Here is a 23,136-nt window from a genome sequence, read left to right as displayed (position 1 = left end):
TATAGCAATACGACTTTTGTCTCAATATTGGAGATAGAGTAGAATTAGACTTTCCGAGTGATTGATGAGTTTCAGTCTCCACATACCTTTTATTGATGAAGTTCCACAAGCTCTCCTTAGTAGTTCTTCGTCTTCAATTGATGAACATCGTGAAGTCTAAAGCTCAACTACACAATTTATCCTAGTCCGAGACATAGCTATAAATAGACTAGGAATCAAGACTTATAGTTTTGATCACTATATTGACAAACAAGCTTGAGATAGCAACACTTGCGAGTTTGACCGAGCAGTGCTCTAACACAAATGTCCTTACGTCCAAAAAGGAGTAGTTGAGAATATTGTCAGATAAATACTTCAATCTCGGATAATTCAGCCTAGTCATAGTCCTTTTGCATCTCCCATTCTTGTGGTCAAGAAGAAGGATGATTCTTGTAGATTTTGTGTAGATTATAAAAAATTGAATAGTATTACTATCAAAGAAAAAAAATTTATACCCATTGTTGAGGAGTTATTGGATGAGCTCAAGGACAAAAAAATCTTCTCCAAGATTGATCTGAGAGCTGGTTACCGTCAAATCAGGGTGCTTGACTCAGAAATTCACAAGACATCTTTTAAAACTCATCAATGTCATTATGAGTTCAAAGTAATGCCACTTGGACTTACAAATTCTCCATCTACATTCCATGCATTGATGAATGCAGTTTTTCAGCCAGTTTTGAAGAACTTGTTTTGGTATTCTTTGATGACATGTTAATTTACAGCTCCAACATGACTGAACATATTGGACATCTCAAGTTTGTCTTATCCTTACTTAGACAACATCAACCTCTTGCTAAATTATTTAAATGATGCTTTTGTCAATTTTGTTTGGAGTATTTTGGTCATATTATCACAGCTGAAGGAGTGTCTGCTGATCCTAACAAGACTTCTTACATGCAACAATGGCCAATTCATAGAACTATCAAATAACTCAGAGGATTTCTTGGTCTTACTAGATATTATAGAAAAAAAATTCAAGGCTATGAGGCCATTATTAAGCCTTTAACTGATCCACGCAAGAATAATTCCTTCTTATGGAGTCCAACTGCAACAACTGCATTTAACATACTTAAGCGAGCAATGAACAACACTCCCATATTAGCTTTACCAAATTTCACCAAACCATTTGTGGTTGAAAGTGATATCAATGATGGATGCGTATGAGTTGTTTTACTTTAACAAGGAAAACCAGTTGGCTACTTCAGCAAACCACTAGGCCCAAGATCCAAAGAACTATCTACTTATGAGAAATAATTTCTAGCTGTTGTTATGGATGTGCAGAGGTGGAGACATTGTTTACAAGGCAACAGGTTCATCATGAAAGCCGATCATCAAGTATTCAATATTTTCTTGAACATAAAATAACTATTGCCTTACAACAAAAATGGCTTGTGAAACTTTTATTGATTATGATTTCCAATACAAAAAAGGTACTATAAATGTGATGGTTGATGATCTTTCTAGAATACCTCCAGATTCAACTGTTTGCAATTCTATGTCACCCTCTACACCAACATGGGTACATGATGTTCTAAACAACTTTGATAAGATCCAAAAGCAGATCAACTAATCTCCAAACTACTTCTTAGTGCTCCATATGTTCCTTATTTTACTTGCAAGGAGGACATATTGAGATATAAAAAAAGATTTTACATCGGTATTGGTGGTAATATCAGAAATAAACTCTTAGAATCATTACATGCTTCTGTTGTTGGAGGCCATTCTGGCATACACGCAACTTATGTGAGAGCTAAAAGTTACTTTTATTGGAAAGGAATGAAAAAAAACATCTTGTTGTTTGTATTTCACTGTGAAATTTGTCAGATAAAGAAGAGTGATCTAACTAATGTTGCTGGTCTGCTACAACCGTTACCTATCCCTGATCATGCTTGGAAACACATTACTATGGACTTCATTGATGGTTTTCCTGTCAACAACATAAAGAGTGTTATTCTGGTCATTGTGGATAGGCTTACCAAGTATGCTCACTTATTTGATCAATAATATCCACATACCGCTGCATTTGTATCTCAAGCATTCCTCAATCAGGTACTCAAACTTCATGGACTACATTCTTCTATTGTGTCTGACAGAGACAAGGTCTTTACAAGTAACTTTTGGCAAGATTTTTTCAAAGCTTTAGGTACTATATTGAACTTGAGTACATCTTACCATCCTTAAAAAAAATGACCAAACTGAAAGAGTGAGTGCATATTTAGACAATTACTCGAGGTGTATCATTAGCCACAATCCAATCAGCCGGAGTCAATGGCTAGCGTTGTTGAATGGTGGTAAAATACCATATATCGTATAGGATTGAAGATGTCTCCTTTCCAAGCATTATAGGGGTATTTACCTCCTCACATGTCCTTTCCTTTGACTGCCACAACATCTGTAGATGTCGTGGAAACTTACTTGAAGGAGAGAGACATTATGCTTGATATACTCAAAGAGTCACTAAGCTCAAGAAAGAATGAAACTATATGCTGATAATTCAAGAGTTGAGAGGTCCTTTGAAGTGGGAGACTTAGTCTATCTCAAGATGCAACCATACAGAAGGCATTTGTTTCATTAATAAAGAATTTCAAGCTCTCATCTAAGTTTTATGGTCCATTTCCAGTTCTACAAAAGGTGGCAAAGTGGCATACAAGTTAGAGTTACCCTCTCATTCTCGTGTTCATCCTGTGTTCTATGTCTCTCAACTGAAGAAGCACATTGATGTGAAACATACTCCTTATCCTATGTTACTTGTTGTTTATCTCACTGGAGATATCATCATGATACCCGATAAGGTGTTGAGCACAAGAAATGTCCTTTTAGCTAACCAACGGGTCAAACAGGTGCTGATTCGATGGGCAAATTCTTCAGCAGCAAGTGCCACGTGGGAGGCAGACTCAAATATCAAAGCTCACTGTCCTTGAAGACAAGGATAATTTTCAGAGGGAGGTAATGTTGCATTCTCTCTAATATGGGCTACCAATTAGGCCGCCTGTAGCTAAAGTCGCAGAGTGCCTCATTATCCAGTTAGGTTGTTATTTCGAAAGTAGCGTGTCCGTTCGATTCCAGTCACGTGTCAGTCATCCTCATTAGGGTTTAATTATTGAGTATAAATATGTATGAGAAGTTTTTTTCTTATCACCATTTCTATCATCCAGGTTGTCTAATTGATGACTTTGTTAAAATGAGAGCAAAAAATGATCCGAGAAGAGCAAAAATCGTTGTCAACTTCCTAACCAAAACCTATTCAATACATTTTTCCAACTCAGACCAAACTACCCTTCTTAATGAACCTATCATTAATCAAAGTTTTTGTTATTTAATCATTTCATTATCTCAATAAAAAATGAGAGACGAAAAGAAATAGAAAGCTCTTTATTTTCATCAATAATCATCTGTCAAATAGGAGTTGATTACGAGAAATTGGGGATTTGATTTGTATCGAATATGTGTTGGAGTTAGGGTTTCTGTATTTTTTATGGAGTTCATGGTGGTGGTGGAGTGATTTGGGCCCTATAGGAAACGGGTATGAGATTTGTTTGACTAGTGGGTGTATCTAACAGGATGCTTTGGTCCGAGTTAGAAAATTATATTGGATAGGTTCTGGTTAATGAGCTGAATACGATTTTTGCTCTTCCCATTTTTGCTCTCCCTCTAATAAAAATCTGATAATACTATAAAATGTTGCAAAATTGGTTTCGTACGGTCCGGTGCATAGTTAGCACGTGTCTATAACTAGTTTGATAAGAGTGAGAAGAAGTATGCCCATAACCAATACCGTTCCAGATCTATCTTCTACAAAAATCTCTCTCATCCGTCTCTCTTTATGCGTCTCAGTCCGGCGCCTTTTCCTGGTTGCTGTCAACTGTTGCTTCTGTAATCTCTTCTTCACAGAGGTAATTTCATCAGTACTTTTTCTCTCTATGTATATTTTTCAATTCATTATCCCATTATTCTGTTAAAATCAAAGAAATAGGAAAAACTAGGGTTTTGAAGTTCATATTTTTTTTGGAAGAAGAAGCCCTAAATTAGTTTAGTACTTGATGGGTCAAACTACTATAAACTCATGTTACTGAAATATACTTCGTACATTAGATTTATATGATTGAAGTTATTCGCAGTAGCTTAGTTAGTAATGCGAATTTTTTTATGTTGTTACAGGCCTTTTAGGTGATTCTACAAGGAAAATCACTGTTTTAGGTTGCCAAATGTTCTAAGGTTTACCTCAAATTCATATCTCAAATGATCTTTGCTCACAATTGCAGTTAGATTTCATTGAATGGTAGTCATTGTCACTCTATGAGGTTATGTATAAGGTGTGACAAAAACAATTGCATCTCTGCTTTGCACTAGTAAACAAGTTGTTTAAGTCACCAGTTCCTGGAATCTGAACGTATATGACTTGATTTGGAAGACTTTACTCGCAACCGGTTATTTGCTATTAAAATTAAATATTATTATTGGCTTAATCTGTTGATCGTATTTTTCTTTTTGTTTATGGTTAACTTGATATAACTTGGTGAATCCTTACTGTTTCCTAAACTCGCGAGCCTTGATACATCAGTTATTTTTCTTAACTTTTTGAATTTGTCAGTGTGGGATCACATTTTTGGTGACGTTAATTCAATATAAACTATTGGCTCTATCATATTGTATGAGAGTTCCAAATCTGTTATGCATGCTTTCTGATAGGGTCGGGCGCACGATGCATGTATTAGATAAGAGTTATAGTAAAAAACAGTTATTGGTCCATGCTTGTTAGGATTTGTAACCTAGACACAACTGTGTGCATAAAAACTCAACCAGAAAAGGACCCTGCTGATCTATTTGCTACGCTATATGACTACTTGGAATTGACTGAGTGGGTTTTTTCTAGTGGATTATTCTCACTGAAAAATTGATAAGTTCAAACTTGCACCCTAAGCTCATTTCTATTCTGAACAAATTAAAAGGGTTGTTTAAGTCACAAGCAAATTGGATTGGCCAAGTTGATGTGTATAACATAACCTCTGAAAAACTGATGCAAGTCAATTCTAATTCCCCACAAATCTTGAAAGACATTAACCTAGATGAACCTTATAGGCTAGATGCATGGTGATATCACACACACCTACAGACACCTGGATGTAACTATTTTAGGGTTTCATGGTTACATGATTTATTAATTAAGGGCTGCTTGGATGGTTAGGGTTCATCCATAGACACATGTAGCCGGATTTTTAACCTCGACAATACTTGATTCCTACCTAGTTCTCTGATGTGGTATGTGCATAACTTTGATAGGGAAAGTACTATTAAATAGGCTAAGTCTGTATCAGTCAGCTGACCTTGGGGTAATGCCTTTTAAGTTTTAACTCTAGATCCTTACCTGAGTGCTTTAATTGTTGACCTCTTAGACTGCATTTGTAAGGATGGAGAGGTATAAACTAAAGATACTAAATTTACCGCTGAGACTGGGATAACGTACGATCTTATCATGTTGATACCTTGAAGTTTGGAGTTAGGTTCCTTTTTCATAATGCATATTCATCTATATGTTGTTTTATTGTAGAATGACACCGATCATCGAGAAAGACTGGATGGACGAAACTGATATATTCAGTAAAGTGTATCGAGATGGGGTTAAATACTTTATACAGTTTGCAGCAACATACGGTTATTCAAACAAAAACTGTGCTTGCCCATGTGCTCGTTGCCAAAATAAGAAAAATCTCAAGATTGCCGTAGTTAGACAACATTTGCTTGAGAAGGGTATCGACAAGTCTTATCGTATATGGGCTCACCATGGTGAGAAGTCCACCAGTGATAGTAGTGATTTTTCAGGGAAAGATCCATTGCAAGAAGAAAATCACCATGAACAAAACACAGAGGATGCAGTTCCTGGAATGGAGAGCTTCATCGATGCTGCAAATGAAGTGCGTGAAGGGGGGCCAGATGGTGATGTCCATATACATGATGCCAATCTGACACAAACAACTTACAAAGAACCGTTTGAAGTGCGTGAAGGGGGGGCAGATGGTGATATTCATATAGATGATACCAATCAGACGCGAATGACTTACGAAGAACCGTTTGTTCCGGATAGGTATAAGCAATTAGCTAGCGAGGAACTTCTACCCTGCAAAATAATCATTTTGGAGATCTTTTATTTGATTCTTTTAGTTTATGATGAAGCTGCTATTTGCCTTGTCATTTTTATCATACAGACTGGAAACAGTAAAAAATAGTAATGTTCTGTCAGAGATCCCAGCCTCTCTAAAATTGCAGACTAATACAAGTATTAGTAGGCCAAAATGTTTCATCACTGTTGATGTTGCTGGAAGACCCGTGGGGGAACATGCAGAGAAGCTTTCCACTCGTATAGGAGAGCTTGTTCGACATCATTGTCCAATAAGTTATACTGATTGGAGGCTCGTCCCAGAAACATTCAAGGATGATGTGTGGAATGCCTTGCTGGTACGTATCTTTTCCTTAGGATGAATCTTTTTTCGTTTTTGAATAAAAGTAACAAAGCATTTTCTTTATAAAAGTACTTCACGAAAATTATTGTCTTTTAAGTTTTAACAACTAAACCCCTTTTTTGTGTTAGAGGGAATATGAGTTCAATGCTCCTTCCCAGTTTGTCCGCCCCTACCTCGAGAAAAGCTTCCCGGCTTTTTACAGAAGATACAAATATGACTTACGTAAACAGTACATAAAAGACGCAACTAACCAGGAAGAGGTAGTAGCAAAGTGTCCAATTGGTTGTAAGCTTGATGTTTGGAAAGCTTTTGTTGCAAATGAATTTGAAGAAGTTGCTAAGGAGAAACGTGCGAAGAATGTGGAGAGCAAAAAGAAAAGCACAATTTGCCATACTCTTGGGCGGCGTTCCTATGTGAACAAATGTTATATCCTTGTATGTGCTTAATACCACATTTTTGATTTGACATTAAGAACCCATATGTGTGATGTTATCTTCTAACCAATAAAAATAAATGCATGCACAGGAAAAAGAGGAAGGGATAGTTCTTGATGGGCGCCCAGATGTTTGGATGAAGGGCCATGAAAAGAGTGATGGAACTGTCCATCCTTCCGCTGTTGAAAAATATGTGAGTGTTAAAGAACTAAATGACCATTGGACTCTTAGTTTATTCTTTCAGCTAATGTTACAAATGCATCTATTGTAGGAACAACTTAAGGCAGCTAATGAGAAGAGGAAACGCTTGGATGAAGGAGGATCTGGCAAGCAGCTGAATTTTGATTCAGATGCAGTAGCCGAGGTCTTTGGGCCAGACGGCAGCAATTCACATTTGCGTGCTTATTCCTCCTGTGTGTCTAAAAAGCGTGCTCTACAAGCATGCCTAGCAACCTCTCTCATGGAAAGTGAAGTTAGCAAAGTTGATGCTCCAATCGCGGCCATGGTTGCCAATCTTTCAAGTCGTGTAGAAGGATTGTTTAAGGTGAACCTGCATTTCCATTGTTTACTTCTTACATAACCTCTGATGAGCTTAGATTAAATATTCCTCTTATTGTACGGAAGATTGTAGCTGAAATATTAAGCCGTCCACCAACTGCCGAAGAAACTACTCCAACCTTTGATGCAGAGGTGTCTGCTGAAGAAACTCTTCCAACCTTTGATGCAGAGGTGGCTGCCGAAGAAACTACTCCAACCTTTGATGCAGAGGTGCGTGACAATGTTAATTATTGTTATAGAGGTATTGGAAAACAAAATGTCAATCTATTGAATAGGGAAGGCAAGATAGTCTCAACTGGGTACACAGTGGTTGGGAAGGAAGGTGAAATGTGCCATGGGAGAAAGGTTCAACCGGGTGAGAAAATGGTAAGAATTGAGACTGTTGTAGATGTGTTTGCTCCAGTACCAGATCCTCCTCAAGGAGGTTATCACTACACTTTACAAGGTTTTGTTGACGGTGGATGTGTGATATGGTTTGAGTCACGGTTGCGGCCTAGATAAGTTGAATATATTTGGTTTTATACAATTTATTGTTGCTAAGTTTAGTCTCCATACTTTGGAAATATGGAGCTTGTTTGAGATTCCATGTTCAGTTGTAGTTTCATCTTTAGCTAACAGCTATACACTACGTTCTTGTTTGAGATTCCCAGGATCTACTTGTTCTAAATCAGTCTCTTCAACAAGCTTATGTAGACATTTCGGTAACGACGTGATTCTGTAATTCAGGTTATTTTGTCCTGTTTTGCTTTAAATTTTTCTAATTTTTATTGATGATGTTGATGTAATTTAAATATCTTTTTTATCTCTCGAAATAAAGGATTAATAGAGATACTAGTTGCTCGGTGTAAAAATCTGAGTAGCATTGTTTGTACTAGATGTGCGCCCGTGCGCTGAAGGGGCTCAGATTGGTTGCCCAAGCCTAAACTTAAAAAAAAATTTACTCGTGTATTTTTTTTTATCCGTATAATTTTTTATTTTACTTGAATTATTATTATTTTTTACTTTAAGGAATTATTTTCTCGTGGGGACGGGTAATATGTTTTTTACTTAAGATATTAGTTTTTTACTATTTAAGATTTTTTAGTGGGTCCAGAAACTCTTATCTAATATTGGTCTAAATTTTTTCAAGAAATTTTATTGGCCGAAATAATTTTCGGTGGGGCCAGAAACTCTAGGAAAAGAACTTGATTCAGCTTTTAACCACAACAAAGAAAATTCACATGAAATCATATTATTAATTACAATCAAGCAAGCAGAGTAATAAGAAGCAGTTTTGGCATCCAAGCTAAAGTGTAACTGTCTAAATAACAAAATAAATTATCATTTTCTTTTATATTTTTTTCTCGAAAAAGAGGTATAAACCTCACTCATATATTATGGGTTCTCATAACTACGGTGAGGTAGAGATTAGTGTTTATTACAGTACTCCTAGCAAACTGAAAGTTTAAATTTTTATCATTTCGGTGCTTGTTAACAGCATTCTGGTTTCAAAAAGATGAAATGTGGGCTGCCTCTATAATGGCATATCTATTTCTTAGAATAAAACCATTTGCTTTAAAATTGAACGATTTTTTGGGGACCATGGTTCTATTTTTAGTAAGACATTTAAAAGTATAGTGAAGATACCCCTTATCCAAATATTTATGTTAATACCAAAATTACCCTTCCTAATTAAGTTTGTGTAATCATTAGTTAGTGTAATTAAACTCGGTTAGTTGGTGATTAGTGTAAGATAAAATCAATATTATTTCTCTTAAAATTAAGTTATTGAATGGGAAGAAGAAGGAGATTATAAGAGTTGGAAAAACTCAAAAAAATAAAAATAAATTAATTCGAACCTTCAAACCACCCAAGCATACTTCAAATTTAGTTTTTTGTTGCTTGAATTGGCCAAAATTTTCTGAAAATAAGAAATTTTATAGCTTGAATTGGGTTAAGTCAAACAAGTTCGGCTATCAGATCTGAAGAACAGGTAGCCGAACTTATTTGGAAGTGTAGTTTCGGCTACTTTTTCCTAAGACGCAGGTAGCCGAACTCCATTTTAATGGAGGTTTTGATGAGTTCGGCTAACAGGTTACGGAACATGTAACCGAACTTTTATTCTAGAGCATACAAAGTAATGTTCGGTTTCCAACATTAATTTTCGACTAAACCGAGCTCAATATCAGAGTGAAGTTCGGTTAGGAGAAAAAATTCTCAAATAAACCGAACTCAACATATGTGTTTGCATAGTAGAGTTCGGTTAGCAATTTTTTTTTGCGAACCAACCGAACTCAACATATTGATTTTCAGAGAATGGTTCGGTTAGCAAAAAAAAAATTTGCGAACCAACCGAACTCAGCATTTGTTGTTCTAATACAAGTGTTCGGTTAAAGGACAAAATTTTCCAATTAACCTAACCAACCGAACACAATATATTGGTATTCAAAGAAGAGTTCGGTTAAAATTATTTTTTTGCGAACCAAACGAACTCGGAGTTCGGTTACGAAAAAATTAATTCGTGATAACCGAAGTGTTCTTCATGTTCTTGGTTTCAGAATGTTCGGCTAGCGAACTAGTTTTTTTTTTTTTAACAATTCCTAACCGAACATGCCACCGTAACTTCCATTTAAACCATATTTTGATGATTTCTACTCAATTTTCTCAATCAAAAACGAGTTAAAAGTGATGGCTTTTTCAATTGAACAAGGGACTTCAAGGAAAGAGAGAAGAAGAACAGAAGAGTTTTTTTTTCAAAAACTAAAAATTTCTGCTATTTTTGTTTTTGTTTTTGATTTTGATTAATGATTCATTTAGATTAGACATATATATATACATGGTTAGGTTTATATAGTTATTAGGTTAGTTTTAATTTAAATTAGAGTAAAAGATAAATGGGTATTTTTTTTTATCTTTAGGACACCCCTTATAATTATAAGGAAGTTGGCCTAATAAAATCATGGTCCCCTAAAAAACCCATGGTCCCCAAAAATTCCTTCTTAAAATTTATGCAGGTCCTAGGATGGACCCCAAAATCTTCGCTAATATAGTATCTTTTTTGTCTAGCTCTCGAGTACAGTCTTATAAGTTGGCTAAGAATAGCTTCTGAATCGCTTTGGAAAATAATGTTGAATCCACTCCATTGGGTTGCCCATCTGAACACAGCCTCGGATCCTTTTTCTTCTAAATCTTCTCTTGTAGTGCAATCAACATAGCTTTATTTTCCTTCATTTTCTTCAGCAAATTTAGTTAAAGTTAGACCAATTCCAGAGGTTGTTATGGGATTTGACATAGAAATAGCTATGTTAATCCTAATTGCCATATAAGATTTTTCAGCAGATGGTTCTGTTGTGGTTATTTTTAGCTCTTCATCATTCATGGGATTACAATAGAGATATTATGTGATATTATAATCCGGGGCATAACATTTTCTTCTATGAGCACACAATTTGTGGAAACTTCCATTTCAATTCCAGCTTCTTCATTAGCTTCTTGTCTTGGATCTTAATGTTGCAAATCCTCTTCTTTTTTTTGTTGATGCCACCTCTTGTCCGCAATCACTCCCAGAGTGTAGCTTTCTTCAAGATAGCTCATTTCGCAATGGAAAGCCCCTTGTCCCTTGCAGTCTTCTCCTCAAATTTGTTATAAGAATGACCACGCCAATAGTTAACCTGGCATGCCACGTGCTATAGCATATCATTGTTAGTTTAATTATGTTGAGCGGTCCTGATTTGTGTTTGAGCAAGTTGATTTGTGTTGGGGTTCCTGTTGGGGTGAAGATTTGTTCTGTTGGGAAGTAATCGCAGGTTTTGAGGTGACTATTGATAATAGTGACAGTAGCTTGCAGGGGACTGTCAGTTGTTTTCGAAACACTTAAGGAACCTAACTTTCCATATATATCAAGCTTTAAGAGCATACACCTGGTTCCATTTAGAGCTTCTCCAATGGTGTTGTGTGTGTTTCCTAGGTGGAATCACAAACAAGACATCCTTATTCCAATGTTAACTTAAATTTCGGAGGAAAAAATAATTCATCTCCAATGGTGTTAGTCATGATCTTTTTTTAATTAAATGTAAATTTTATTTTTAGTAATTTTAAAATTTTATTAGAACTAAAAATGGTTATTTAATATATTGGAATTAATTTTAGTTAAGTAAAAGCTTACTAGGATAGCTTAACATTGTCAAGGTGAATGTCTAAAACTTGACATTCACCTTGACAATGTCTAACAAAAGTTAAGACATGTCATCTTCATATTGATTTAAGAAATTGGGGTTGGAGACGAGTTTTATGGAAAATCAATGTGTATCATATGTGGACTTAGACATTTATCTTCACGTACATTCTATTGGTTGTTGTTAATCCATGTTTTTATCCAGCTTTTAACAGTAACAGTCGATGATGTCTATTATGCATTCATACCAAATCGTGTCGTTTTGTTAGATGGGCATTTTAAAAGAGAATATATGGTGCAGCTGTTGTTTATTGTCACTACCGAGTTTCACTACCCATAAACCTAAAGTACTGCTCACTGGTGGAATACCATTATACCATTTCCACCCAAAGACTCGTATACGTGAAAAGATACCCAAAGACCAAACTTTCATCCATACAACAATGGAGGTGATTAGGCATTATTGTTCGACGGACCTTTAATCAAATACATGTACACCGACTTAACCTTGAGATTTCCTTTTTAAGTTATCGACCATATTAAGGTGTCTGGTTGCTGGACTTTTGTTGAAGATCAATACCAAGGATGTTTTGGACTATTTTGGGGGAGTAGAACTTGTTGTAAGAAAGCACCATTCTGCTTCTCCAGAAGTAGAAGTCAGAAGCAAAACTATATTTCTTCACAAAAAGTTGACTTTTCTGTTTTTAGAAGTTGTTTTAAAAAAATTATTGCCAAACTGAATTTTGACTTTTTGATATCCAAAAGTCGAAAAGTAACTTCTGAGTATACATCCAAACGCCCTACTAGTGTCTTCCTGCAACATATTTCTGACTTTGCTCAAAGTATTGGCAATTGTTGGATTTATGTCATTTCCATGAATGTGGTTAAAGGTATTTTGAGGATCCAGTTGTGAGTCCATAATTGTATTTCCTCTCCATTTCCTATCCTCCACACAACTTCGTCTTGTATGAGTTTTATTTCATTCCACAGTTCATTCCAGAGCCATAAACGATTTTTCTTTGGGTTGGCTATGCTGAAAGGTAGGACTGTCGATGGGTATCCATGTTCTACAGGTTCCGGTTCCGTGTCCTAAAGTTGGACCCATTAACAACTTAGGAACCGACGGGTAATACCCACTGGACCCGAATCTTAACGGTCCAAACGGGTAAAACCATTTGGGTACCTAGTTATTTTAACTTTTATTCATCTTTTAGCAAAATTACAAGTATTTTATTAGTTTTGGTTTAGATTTTTTTTCCGCTTTTTTCTTACATTTCCTGCACTAAGTTTTCAACAACAGATTTTTGGATATAAGGGCATTTATATGCATTAGGTTTAAGAGATATAATATAATATGATTCAATGATATGTGAGGTAGTAAGGTCGATGGAGTATTGAACACATCAGTATAAGAATGAAGAAGGTAAGAGGTAACCTCATGAATGTCAGCAGAAGTATAATATAGATGACCCGCAACCCCATAATAGTGTTTCTTGAAATAGTCCACTGCAGCATCGCCATTCATCATCATAAAATAAGTCTTTCTTATATATCGAACTATAGCTCTTCCTTCCATTGTGCTTGAAGGTAATACTTAATTTGGAAAACGTTGAATAAGACATCTCCAAGATGTCTCAACCAATCAGCACCCAAACCCATGTGACAGCCACCTAAAGGTAATAGTCTATAAGATCACCAGAAAAAACATATCCTTGCATGCTCCACTGTAAAACAACACATGAACATGAACTGACTGTCTTGTCACCATTGGAAACAGTAACAAGTAAGATAGCAGTAGGTTGTATAAAAATATTTAAATACTCAGCTAATTCACAATCCAGAAAACTATGGGTACTGCCAGTGTCAAGCAATCGTTTAGACTTACCTAATGAGTCGCGAATGGATCCAATATTGGAAATATGTATCCCGTAGTAAAATTTCAAAAAATAATACAAGTTTTTGGAGTTACAAGTTTTGGTCAGTATTTTGCTGCTCCTCGCTCAATATAACCTCCCTCCTGCTAGCTTATCTATCAGGTACAGTGCTTCCCCAAATTCCCCAGTTGTTCGACTATTGTAAGTAAAATTCGCAATTGCTGTAAGTCTAATTTTTTTAAACTCATGCAAGTTTGAACTTGGATCGATCAAAAAGAGCATGTCGTTGATTGTATCTGCGAGCTGAATCACTAGTTGGATCAACGAGGAATGATGGGTCTATGAGTTACATCGTTTGGGAAGTCTTGAGTTTGATTGATGGACCAAGGGTGCTTCTACGAAAGCTCAGTTGTGGGGAGATAAAGTAACGCTAAAATTGGCCTAGTAATACGTTAGAGATGTTTTTCGCTGATTTCCTACGAGTATACAACTTGAGCGATGAATATTTGCGATAATAGGTGAAGAGAGCATGAATATGCTGATTGTAATGCAACTGATGTTCATGTCACTAGGTGTGTCATATTGACAAATGCCATACTTATACTTGTGTGGTGCATACATGTCTTTCTTTTATCTGTCACTTGAAGACTGGATCCATAGTGGAACACATTGGAGATTACTCCCATGTAAGCCATCTGAGGTTATTAACTCTTATTTGCATGCGAAACCGAGGAAACAACGATCTTTATTTTTATGTTTCTTTTTCATATGATGTTCATTCCGATGTCATTCGTCGAGGTATTCGTCCCGATCGCGCCTCTTGCTTTTCCTGTGGTTAGGACCTGGTTGTCGTTCGATTTCTCGACAATGTGATGGATTTATTGGCGGTCATTCGGTCATCGATCTTCCCTTGAAATATTATCTTCTTTGGTATCTTGCATTTTATACAATCCGTCTCTCCTATAGTGGCTATTCTGCATGTGTTGTGCCTACTTTCAGAATGCTGGGAATGATACTAGTGTGGAGTGATACTTTCAGAATGCTGGGTATTAACCCTCTGCGGTATCTTAACCGATAAGGCCTTCAGTACGTAGTCTGTTTTCCTTCTCCAACTCTTGCAATCTTTCGTGCAGAGTTAGATTTACAGGTGTCGCTTCGGTCCTATCCACTTGTTCAACACGCGAGGCTAAACAAAAGCCTATTTTGGTAAAGAGAGTTTGCACGCGAGAACATGTTTGTTTGATGTTGATCCATATTTCTTGATGATATGTACGTTTAGATTGGTACCCTTGACCTAAAGTAGGAGTTGTATTGCGTACCCAACAATTTCCTTACTTATCCCTGAGAAATGAGTACTTCTGACGGACATCTTGATGTCGTTGTTGCAAGTGATGTTTCAACTCCTTTTCAAACTGGGTTATCAACATCACTCTGAACTCCTCGTACTCTAGAATCCATTTTGACATTCCCATCACTTCAACTTGCTTGTGATGCAACCATGGATCTTGATTTTTTTTTATGACCCATTCTCTGCCCCATGGTGGGCGCCAAATGATGTTGTAGCAAAAATGTTTCTACAACAATCCTCGAGATTTGGATATGTAGATGGAATTGTAGCTGTTAGATGACTCAGTGGTATTCCTCGTGATACGTTCTTGGTAGATGAGGAATTCCAACTATCTGGTGAATCAACTCCTAGCTTATCAACTTTGGCTCTTCAATAATTCTTCGTAGTTGAGAGTGAGGATACCTGCAAGAGCTCCTTATTCTTCGATGCCTTAATGAGTAAGAGCTCTAAGAAGGTTTTTATGGAGAGAGAAAGATTAAAATGTGTACCTTTCTAGCTGAAATTCCACCTCTATTTATAGGTTGCAAAGGAATTATATCCAGTTCAATATTTTCTTGGATACATTTTAACTACGTATCTGGACCAAATGCTTTCCAGCTTCATCCTGTTCCAAACCAATTTACCTTTTTTTTAGGATCTTTAACTTTCAGGTTATACCTGGTCTTCTTTGACTCCCTCTTTTTCTAGGGATTTCTAACCTTCGGCGTTTGAATATGTACCCGATCTCCTTAATAATTGATTCCTCATTTTTTTAGGGATTTGCAACTTCCAGGTTTGAATATGTACTTAGTCTTCTCAGTAACTGATTCTCCCTCTTTTTAGGGAACTTTAACCAGGTTTGAACATGTACTTGGTGTTTGTTGTAGAAGGATAATTGTTGATTGAGCCTCAATCATTCTTCCACATTTTTTTTACCCAAGGGCATACTGGGTAGAATTATTGGGCTAGGTCACTTGAGCCCATATACAAACTATACGGTACAAACAGTTACTTTGAATCCAAATTCGATTCACAATGGATTGTAAATCAATCATGGTATGATTAATAATAAGTGTAATTTTTATAATTTTAAATAAATTATAATACAAAAATAAAGGAAAAACACACGTTTCTAATTTTCATAATTATAAATTTTAACACAAAAACACAATTATAAACCTCAGGATGTAGTCCAGTTTTGAATACTCTCATACTTAAATCACTGCACATATAACTACCCACTACCAAATAAACTACCATAGTTAATCAGTTCTACCGAATAAACTACCATAGTTAATCAGTTTCCCCAATATCCCGTGCTTAGAACAAATTTTACCTACACACGTGACTCCCTTAATATAATTCACTGTTGAAAGTTGTTTCACCGCTGTAAAAATTTCTGTAAACTAACTCCTTCAGATGTCTTAACAACAAGAATTAAAATATGTTAGGTAACTATAATCCTGAAAAGATACATGCAGAATCATGGCTCTTCCATTTAGCAAGGATGGGACCCAACCCACCCAAAAATGAGTCCATAAGAGCATCTCCACTGCTCGGGGTCGAGGTCATCCTATATGGAGGTTTTATTTATACTTTTTTGTTGTGGGTGATTTATCACATGACAAAAATAAATAAATATACGATATTCTACCTAAATTTCATCTCCATTCCACATGGTCTTATTTAACACTTTTTTTTTATATTTAGAGACAAAACATGATGTGAACTTATGACTCAAAGTAACGAAGAAAGCCTTATTTATACTTTCTCCTTTACCCCCACTAAGCCATGTCCTCCTTTTTTAGGACATTGACCCTTACGTTGAAGATTAAGATTAAGTGGAAAACATCTTAAATCCTATGTGTCATGCTACTTTAAGATCTTAACGCCTTGTATTGGAGATGCTCTAATAATATTGGAAGGCCTAAGCAGAATACTGCTTCCAAAAAAAAAAAAATTCTTCTCTCTTTTTTTCTCTCTAAAAAAAAGAAAAACAACTCTACAACTTCTTTCTTCTTCTTGGGCTAGATCTGAGCAAGGATTCTTGTAGTTTTCATGAATAAAGGTAGTCTAATTTATAGTTTAGGTTTTGTTTTTGTTGTTTTTTGTGTATGTGGACACATTTCTTCGTTATTTGGAGATATTTTCTTCGTCGTTAGGACGATTTTTTCTTCGCTCAAATAGCGATTCTATCAAATCTCCAGCAAGGATATCAAGAACATCAATGATTCTTGTCTTGCTATTCTCGACTCATCAAGAACACCAATGATTCTACTCGGATTCGCTTTGGATTCATCTTCAGCAAGAGGGATTTAAGGCGTCCGGATTCGATTGAATCTACAAGATTTTGGGCACGTTACTCCTTTTTATTTGGAGCATCTCTCATTGAAGAAGATAATTATCTTAAATGGTCGGAGTTGATTCCGGTTCACACCATCATTATACTGCTGGTACAAAAATTGATATCTTTGCGGTTCTTGGCTCTTTCTCTTTGCGATATATTTGTAATTGGTGTTATTTGGGTTTTGATCGTCTTGTATTTTTGATAATCTTATAAACAATCTTATAATCACCATTTTGGTTTGAATGAACTGAGATGTGATTTCCAAAAAAAAAAAAAAAATCTCGGGAAGGTCGTTCCCACCCGATGTAAGAGGAGGAACCGTTTTAGAGTTGTGTTTTTTTGGGGTGTTTGTGTATTAACTAAAGTTAGAAAGGGTAGATAAATGTCCCAAAATTGTTTTCTTACGGTACGGTGCATGGTTAGCACGCATCTATGGCTAGTTCGATAAGAGTGAGAAGAAGTCAGCCCATAACCAATACCGTTCTAGATCTATCTTCTACAAAAATCGCTCTCATCCGTTCCTTTATGCGTTTCAGTCCGGCGCCTTTTCCTGGTTGCTGTCAAGTGTTCCTTCTGTAATCACTTCTTCAAAAGGTAATTTCATTCATATTTTTTCTCTCGATGTATATTTTTCAACTCGTTATCCCATTATTCTCTTTGAATCAAAGAAATAGGAAAAGTTAGGGTTTTGAAGTTCATATTTTTTTTGGAAGAAGAAGCCCTAAATTAATTAAGTACTCATACAATTTAAAATCATGTTACTGAAATATACTTTGCATATTAGATAGTTATGATTGAAGTTATTTGCAGTAGCTTAGTTAGTAATGCGAAACATTTTATGTTGTTGCAGGCCTTTTAGGTGATTCTATAAGGAAGATCAACTGTTTTAGGTTGCCAAATATTCTAAGGTTTACCTTCGAACTCTGATGCGGTTAAGTTTATATGTATTCGTTTGCTTGTTAGGATTTGTAACTTAGAAACACAACAGTGTGCATACAAACTCAACCAGAAAACGACCCTGCTGATCTAGTTGCTGCGCTATAAGGCTACTTGGAATTGACTGAGTGCATTCTTTTCTGGTGACGTATTCTCTTAACATGTGGATTACCCTCATTGAAAATTTATAAGTTCAAACTTGTACCCCAATCTCGTTTCTATTGAGTAAATAAAAAGGGTTTTTCAAATCACAAGCAAATTGGATTAGTCAAGTTGATGTGTATGCCACAATCACTGGAAAACTGACGCAAGTCATTTCTAAAGTCCCTACAAATCTACAAAGACATGAATCTATATGAATGGATGAACCTTATAGACTAGATATATGATGATATCACATGTACAGACACCTGGGTGTAACTATTCTAGGATTTTATGGTTACATGATTAAATTTATTAATTGAGGTTTGCTTGGATGGTTAGGGTTCATCCGTATATACTCATGTGGCAGGATTTTTAACCTCGTCAAATACTTGATTCCTTGCTAGTTTGCTAATGTGGTATGTGCATCACCGCTAAGTCTTTTTATCAGGCAGCAGCCCTTGGGGTATTGTCTTTTAACTCTAGATCCATACCTGACTGCTCTTATACTCGGCCTCTTAGAGTGCACTTGTAAGGATGAAGAGGAATAAACTAAAGATATAGAGTTTACGGCTGAGTCTGGGATAAATACGATCTTATCATGTAGATTACCTTGAAATTTGGTGTTTGGTTTTTTTCTAGTGCATATTCATCGATATGTTGTTTTATTGTAGAATGACACCGATAATTGAGAAAGACTGGATGGACGAAACTGATATATTCAGTAAAGTGTATCGGGATGGGGTTAAATATTTTATACAGTTTGCAACAACATACGGTTCTTCAAACAAAACGTGTGCTTGCCCATGTGCTCGTTGCCGAAATAAGAAAAATCTCAGGATTGCCGTAGTTAGACAACATTTGCTTGAGAAGGGTATCGACAAGTCTTATCGTATATGGGCTCTTCATGGTGAGAAGTCCACGAGTGATAGTAGTGATTATTCAGGGGAAGATCCATCACAAGAAGAAAACCACCATGAACAAAACACAGAGGATGCAGGGCCTGGCATGGAGAGCTTCATTGATGCTGCAATTGTAGTGCATGAAGGGGGGGCAGATGGTGCTGTTCATATAGATGATACCAATCTGACGCGAGCGACTTATGAAGAACCATTTGAAGTGTGTGAAGGGGGAGCAGATGGTGATGTTCATATAGATGACACCAATCAGACGCGAACGACTTATGAAGAACCATTCAATCCTGATAGGTATAAGCAATTAGCTAGTGAGGAACCTTTACCCTACAAAATAATCGTCTTGGATATCTTATATTTGATACTTTTAGTTTCGACAAAATTGTTATTTGGCTTGTTTAATAATTCCGATTTTATTGTACAGAATGGAAACAGATCAAAATAGTACTGGTTTGTCAGAAATTCCAGCCTCTCCGATATTGCAGACTAATGCAAGTATTAGTAGGAACCCAAAAGTTTTCATCACTGTTGATGTTGCTGGAAGACCTGTAGGGGAACATGCAGAGAAACTTTCCACTCGTATAGGAGAACTTGTTCGACATCATTGTCCAATAAATTATACAGATTGGAGGCTCGTCCCGGAAACATTCAAGGATGATGTTTGGAATGCCTTGCTGGTTTGTACCTTTATCTTTTTAATAATTTTTTTTTTGTTTTGTTTTTGTTTTTGAATATACGAAAGTAAAAAAGGAGTTTCTGAAAGTACTTTACAAAAATTATTGTCTTTTAACAACTAATCCCCTTTGTGTTAGATGGAATATGAGTTCAATGCTCCTTCCCAGTATGTCCGCCCCTACCTCGAGAAAAGCTTCCCGGCAAAGTACAGAAGATACAAATATGACTTACGTAAACAGTATATAAAAGATGCAACTAACCAGGAAGAGGTTGTAGCAAAGTGTCCAAGTGGTTTTAAGCTTGATGTTTGGAAAGCTTTTGTCGCAAATGAATTTGAAGAAGTTGCTAAGGAGAAACGTGCAAAGAATGTAGAGAACATTAAGAAAAGCACGATTCGCCATACTCTTGGGAGGCGTTCCTATGTGAACAAATGTTATATTCTTGTACGTGCTTAAGATCACATTATTTTGATTTGAAGCTAAGAACCTATATGTTTGATGTTATCTTACAACCAAATAAAAAATGCATGCACAGGAAAAAGAGGAGGGAATAGTTCTTGATGGGCGCCCAGATGTTTGGATGAAGGGCCATGAAAAGAGTGATGGGACTGTCCATCCTTCCGCAGTTGAAAAATATGTGAGTGTTAATTAAATGACCGTTGAACTCGTAGTTTATTCTTTCAGCTAATGTTACATATGCTTTATTGTAGGAACAACTTAAGGCTGCTAATGAAAAGAGGAAACGCTTGAATGGAGGAGGATCTGGCAAGCAGCTGAGTTTTGATTCAGATGCAGTAGCCGAGGTCTTTGGGCCAGATGGCAGTAGAGCACATTTACGTGCTTATTCCTCCTGTGTGTCTAAGAAGCGTGCTGTACAAGCATGCCTAGCAACCTCTATCATGGAAAGTGAAGTTAGCAAATGCGATGCTCCTATTGCTGCCATGGTTGCCAATCTTTCAAGTCGTGTAGAAGGATTGGTTAAGGTGTGCCTGCATTTTTTGTAATTACCTTCAGACATAACCTCTCATGAGCTTAGATTAAATGTTCCACTTATTGTGTGACAGATTGTAGCTGAAATTTTAAGCCGTCCCCCGACTGCCCAAGAAACCACTTCAACCTTTGACGCAGAGGCGACTGCACAAGAAACTACTCCAACCATTGCTGCAGAGGTGCGTGACAATGTTAATCGTAGTTATAGAGGTGTCGGAAAACAAAATGTCAATCTGTTGAATAGGGAAGGCAAGACAGTTGCAACCGGGTACACAGTGATTGGAAAGGAAGGTGAAATGTGCAACGGGAGAAGGGTACAACCTGGTGAGAAAAAGGTAATGATTGAGACTGTTGTCGATGTATCTGCTCCAGTACCAGATCCTCCTCAAGGAGATCATCATTATACTTTAGCAGGTTTTGTTGAAGGTGGATGGGTGATATGGTTTGGGTCACGGTTGCAGCCAAGATAAGTTGAATGTATTTGGTTTCATACAATTTGTTGCTAAGTTTAGTCTCCAAACTTGGGAAATATGGAGCGTTGCTGAGTTTAGTCTCCATACTTAGGAGATATGGAGCTTATTAGAGTATGTAATTAGATATATTCCATGTTCAGTTGTAGTTTCATCTTTAGCTAACAGCTATGTACTGTGTTCTTGTTTGAAATACCCTGGATCTGCGTGTTCTTTTAGTCAGTTTCTTGGACAAGCTTACGTGTTGTTTTTTTGTTTTTTTTACTCCGAAAAACTTTAATTATATTGATAATAATAACCCGAGTTGAAATCGGAAACGGGTTACAACACGATTTATAAAGCGGGATACCAGTCGTACTAAGTGCTGATACCATTTCATTGATCCAACAGTCAGGATCGGTGGGATTTTTTTGTCCTATATGAGACGGTGTCAGCACTTAGTAGAATTGGTATCCCCCTTTATAAATCATGGGTTAAGGACTTGTTACATGATTTCCTGCAGTTTTCAGTAGTTCAAACAGACAACAAACAACAGAAACAAACCAAGCACTGAACAAACCGGTTACAGACCCTATTTTGACGGAGAGTTCCATCCATCATAGCTCCATAAGTAACACTAATAGAACAAGTTTAAATGGCCATGTTCGGATGAATAGTCACTTATCCAAACTAATTAACAACTCCACAATCATGAGAGATATTATATTAGGATCCAAAGATCCAACTATTTTTCGAGGTTTTTTTTTACGTAAACACGGAAACAAAGATAAGCTGAATCGGTTATCTTGAATCAGAAACAGTCAGAGATCTCATCATTGGTCTTCTGTAATGATTTGTTGGTGTCCTTGAAGTAAATGTTGTTGCTGGCGTCTTTGGTAAAAAGCTTGTTGCTGTAAACTTAATCTTCTTCATCAAACTGATTGTAAAAACAGTTGATATAAAGATCCCCGAGTCAATGCACTAAGAAAGAAACTAATAACATCTAATATCTTAGATCAAAGAAGAAATAATAAAATAAAATTGGGTTTAATTTGAATAACTCAGAGTCAGAACCGAAATTTAAGAAATAAGTTGTAATCAGATCACAAAGAAGAAGAAGAAATAAGTTGTAATCAGATCACAAAGAAGAAGAAGAAGAAGAAGAAGAAGAAGAAGTGATTAAAAATGGGTTGAAGTTGGGAGCAGACCTGAGCAAGAATTTTTTTTAGACGGAGAGATCTGTCATTGAGAGTTTTTAGAAGAGGGAATCTTGGACAAACTTACTGACTTTACCGTGAGAATTAATCATTCATATGACCCTAAAATTATGGGTCGTACTCTTGGTTCCAGGTTCATAAAAATGAATATGCAAATTATCCTCGTAACCCTAGCTTATTTTACAAATAAATATGATATAATTAAACAAAAATAACATCTTATAAAATTACGTGTCTAGTTCCCATGGCGCCATGGTCAAATAATGACTTTAGATCATAAGCTTAAGTAATACTCCATATAAAATTCCCTCTAACATGTTGGCTAACAGACTTAAAACACATATATAAAGAATGATATCATCATACCAGTATGCATTTATTCCCTCAAAACAAATACACACGATATAGTGATATTACATGGAGCAATTCCTTAAAAAGATGAAAAATAAGAATGGGGGACTTGGAGTTAAAATTGGCATGTCGAAAGCTTTTAACAAGGTAAATTGGGATTTTAAATCATATTTTGATGGCTTTTGGTTTCGGTAGAAATTGTTGTAGTTTAATGACGGGTTTTTTAGAAGTGGTAAAAAGGATTCGCTCAAGACATGTGAAGATTGATTTTAGA

General features: G+C 36.2%; 2 protein-coding genes across 3 annotated transcripts; both read left to right on the top strand.

Annotated features, from left to right (window-relative positions):
- Positions 1–3,813: 3,813 nt before the first annotated feature.
- On the top strand, positions 3,814–8,263 carry LOC113279719. The gene is made up of 7 exons (XM_026528393.1): positions 3,814–3,932; positions 5,588–6,121; positions 6,243–6,492; positions 6,626–6,931; positions 7,023–7,124; positions 7,203–7,475; positions 7,556–8,263. The coding sequence occupies exons 2-7, from the start codon at positions 5,589–5,591 to the stop codon at positions 7,988–7,990; spliced, it is 1,899 nt and encodes a 632-aa protein (XP_026384178.1). The 5' UTR covers positions 3,814–3,932; position 5,588; the 3' UTR covers positions 7,991–8,263.
- A 9,362-nt stretch (positions 8,264–17,625) lies between these two features.
- Positions 17,626–21,550, top strand: LOC113279702. 2 transcript variants are annotated; one of them, XM_026528375.1, is made up of 8 exons: positions 17,626–17,784; positions 18,041–18,098; positions 18,942–19,475; positions 19,606–19,858; positions 19,994–20,299; positions 20,391–20,492; positions 20,566–20,838; positions 20,920–21,550. In XM_026528375.1, exons 3-8 carry the CDS (start codon positions 18,943–18,945, stop codon positions 21,313–21,315), a joined length of 1,863 nt encoding a protein of 620 aa, XP_026384160.1. In that variant the 5' UTR covers positions 17,626–17,784; positions 18,041–18,098; position 18,942; the 3' UTR covers positions 21,316–21,550. The 2 variants fall into 2 exon arrangements, with proteins under 2 accessions (XP_026384160.1, XP_026384167.1); XM_026528382.1 differs by lacking the exon at positions 18,041–18,098 and having other exon boundaries at positions 17,638–17,784.
- Positions 21,551–23,136: the final 1,586 nt, after the last annotated feature.

This window comes from Papaver somniferum, chromosome 1 (genome assembly GCF_003573695.1).
Source record: "Papaver somniferum cultivar HN1 chromosome 1, ASM357369v1, whole genome shotgun sequence".
In the NCBI taxonomy this organism is placed as follows: Eukaryota; Viridiplantae; Streptophyta; class Magnoliopsida; order Ranunculales; family Papaveraceae; genus Papaver; species Papaver somniferum.
Note: the sequence above shows the minus strand (reverse complement) of the source record. Positions and strands in the feature narration are given on the sequence as shown.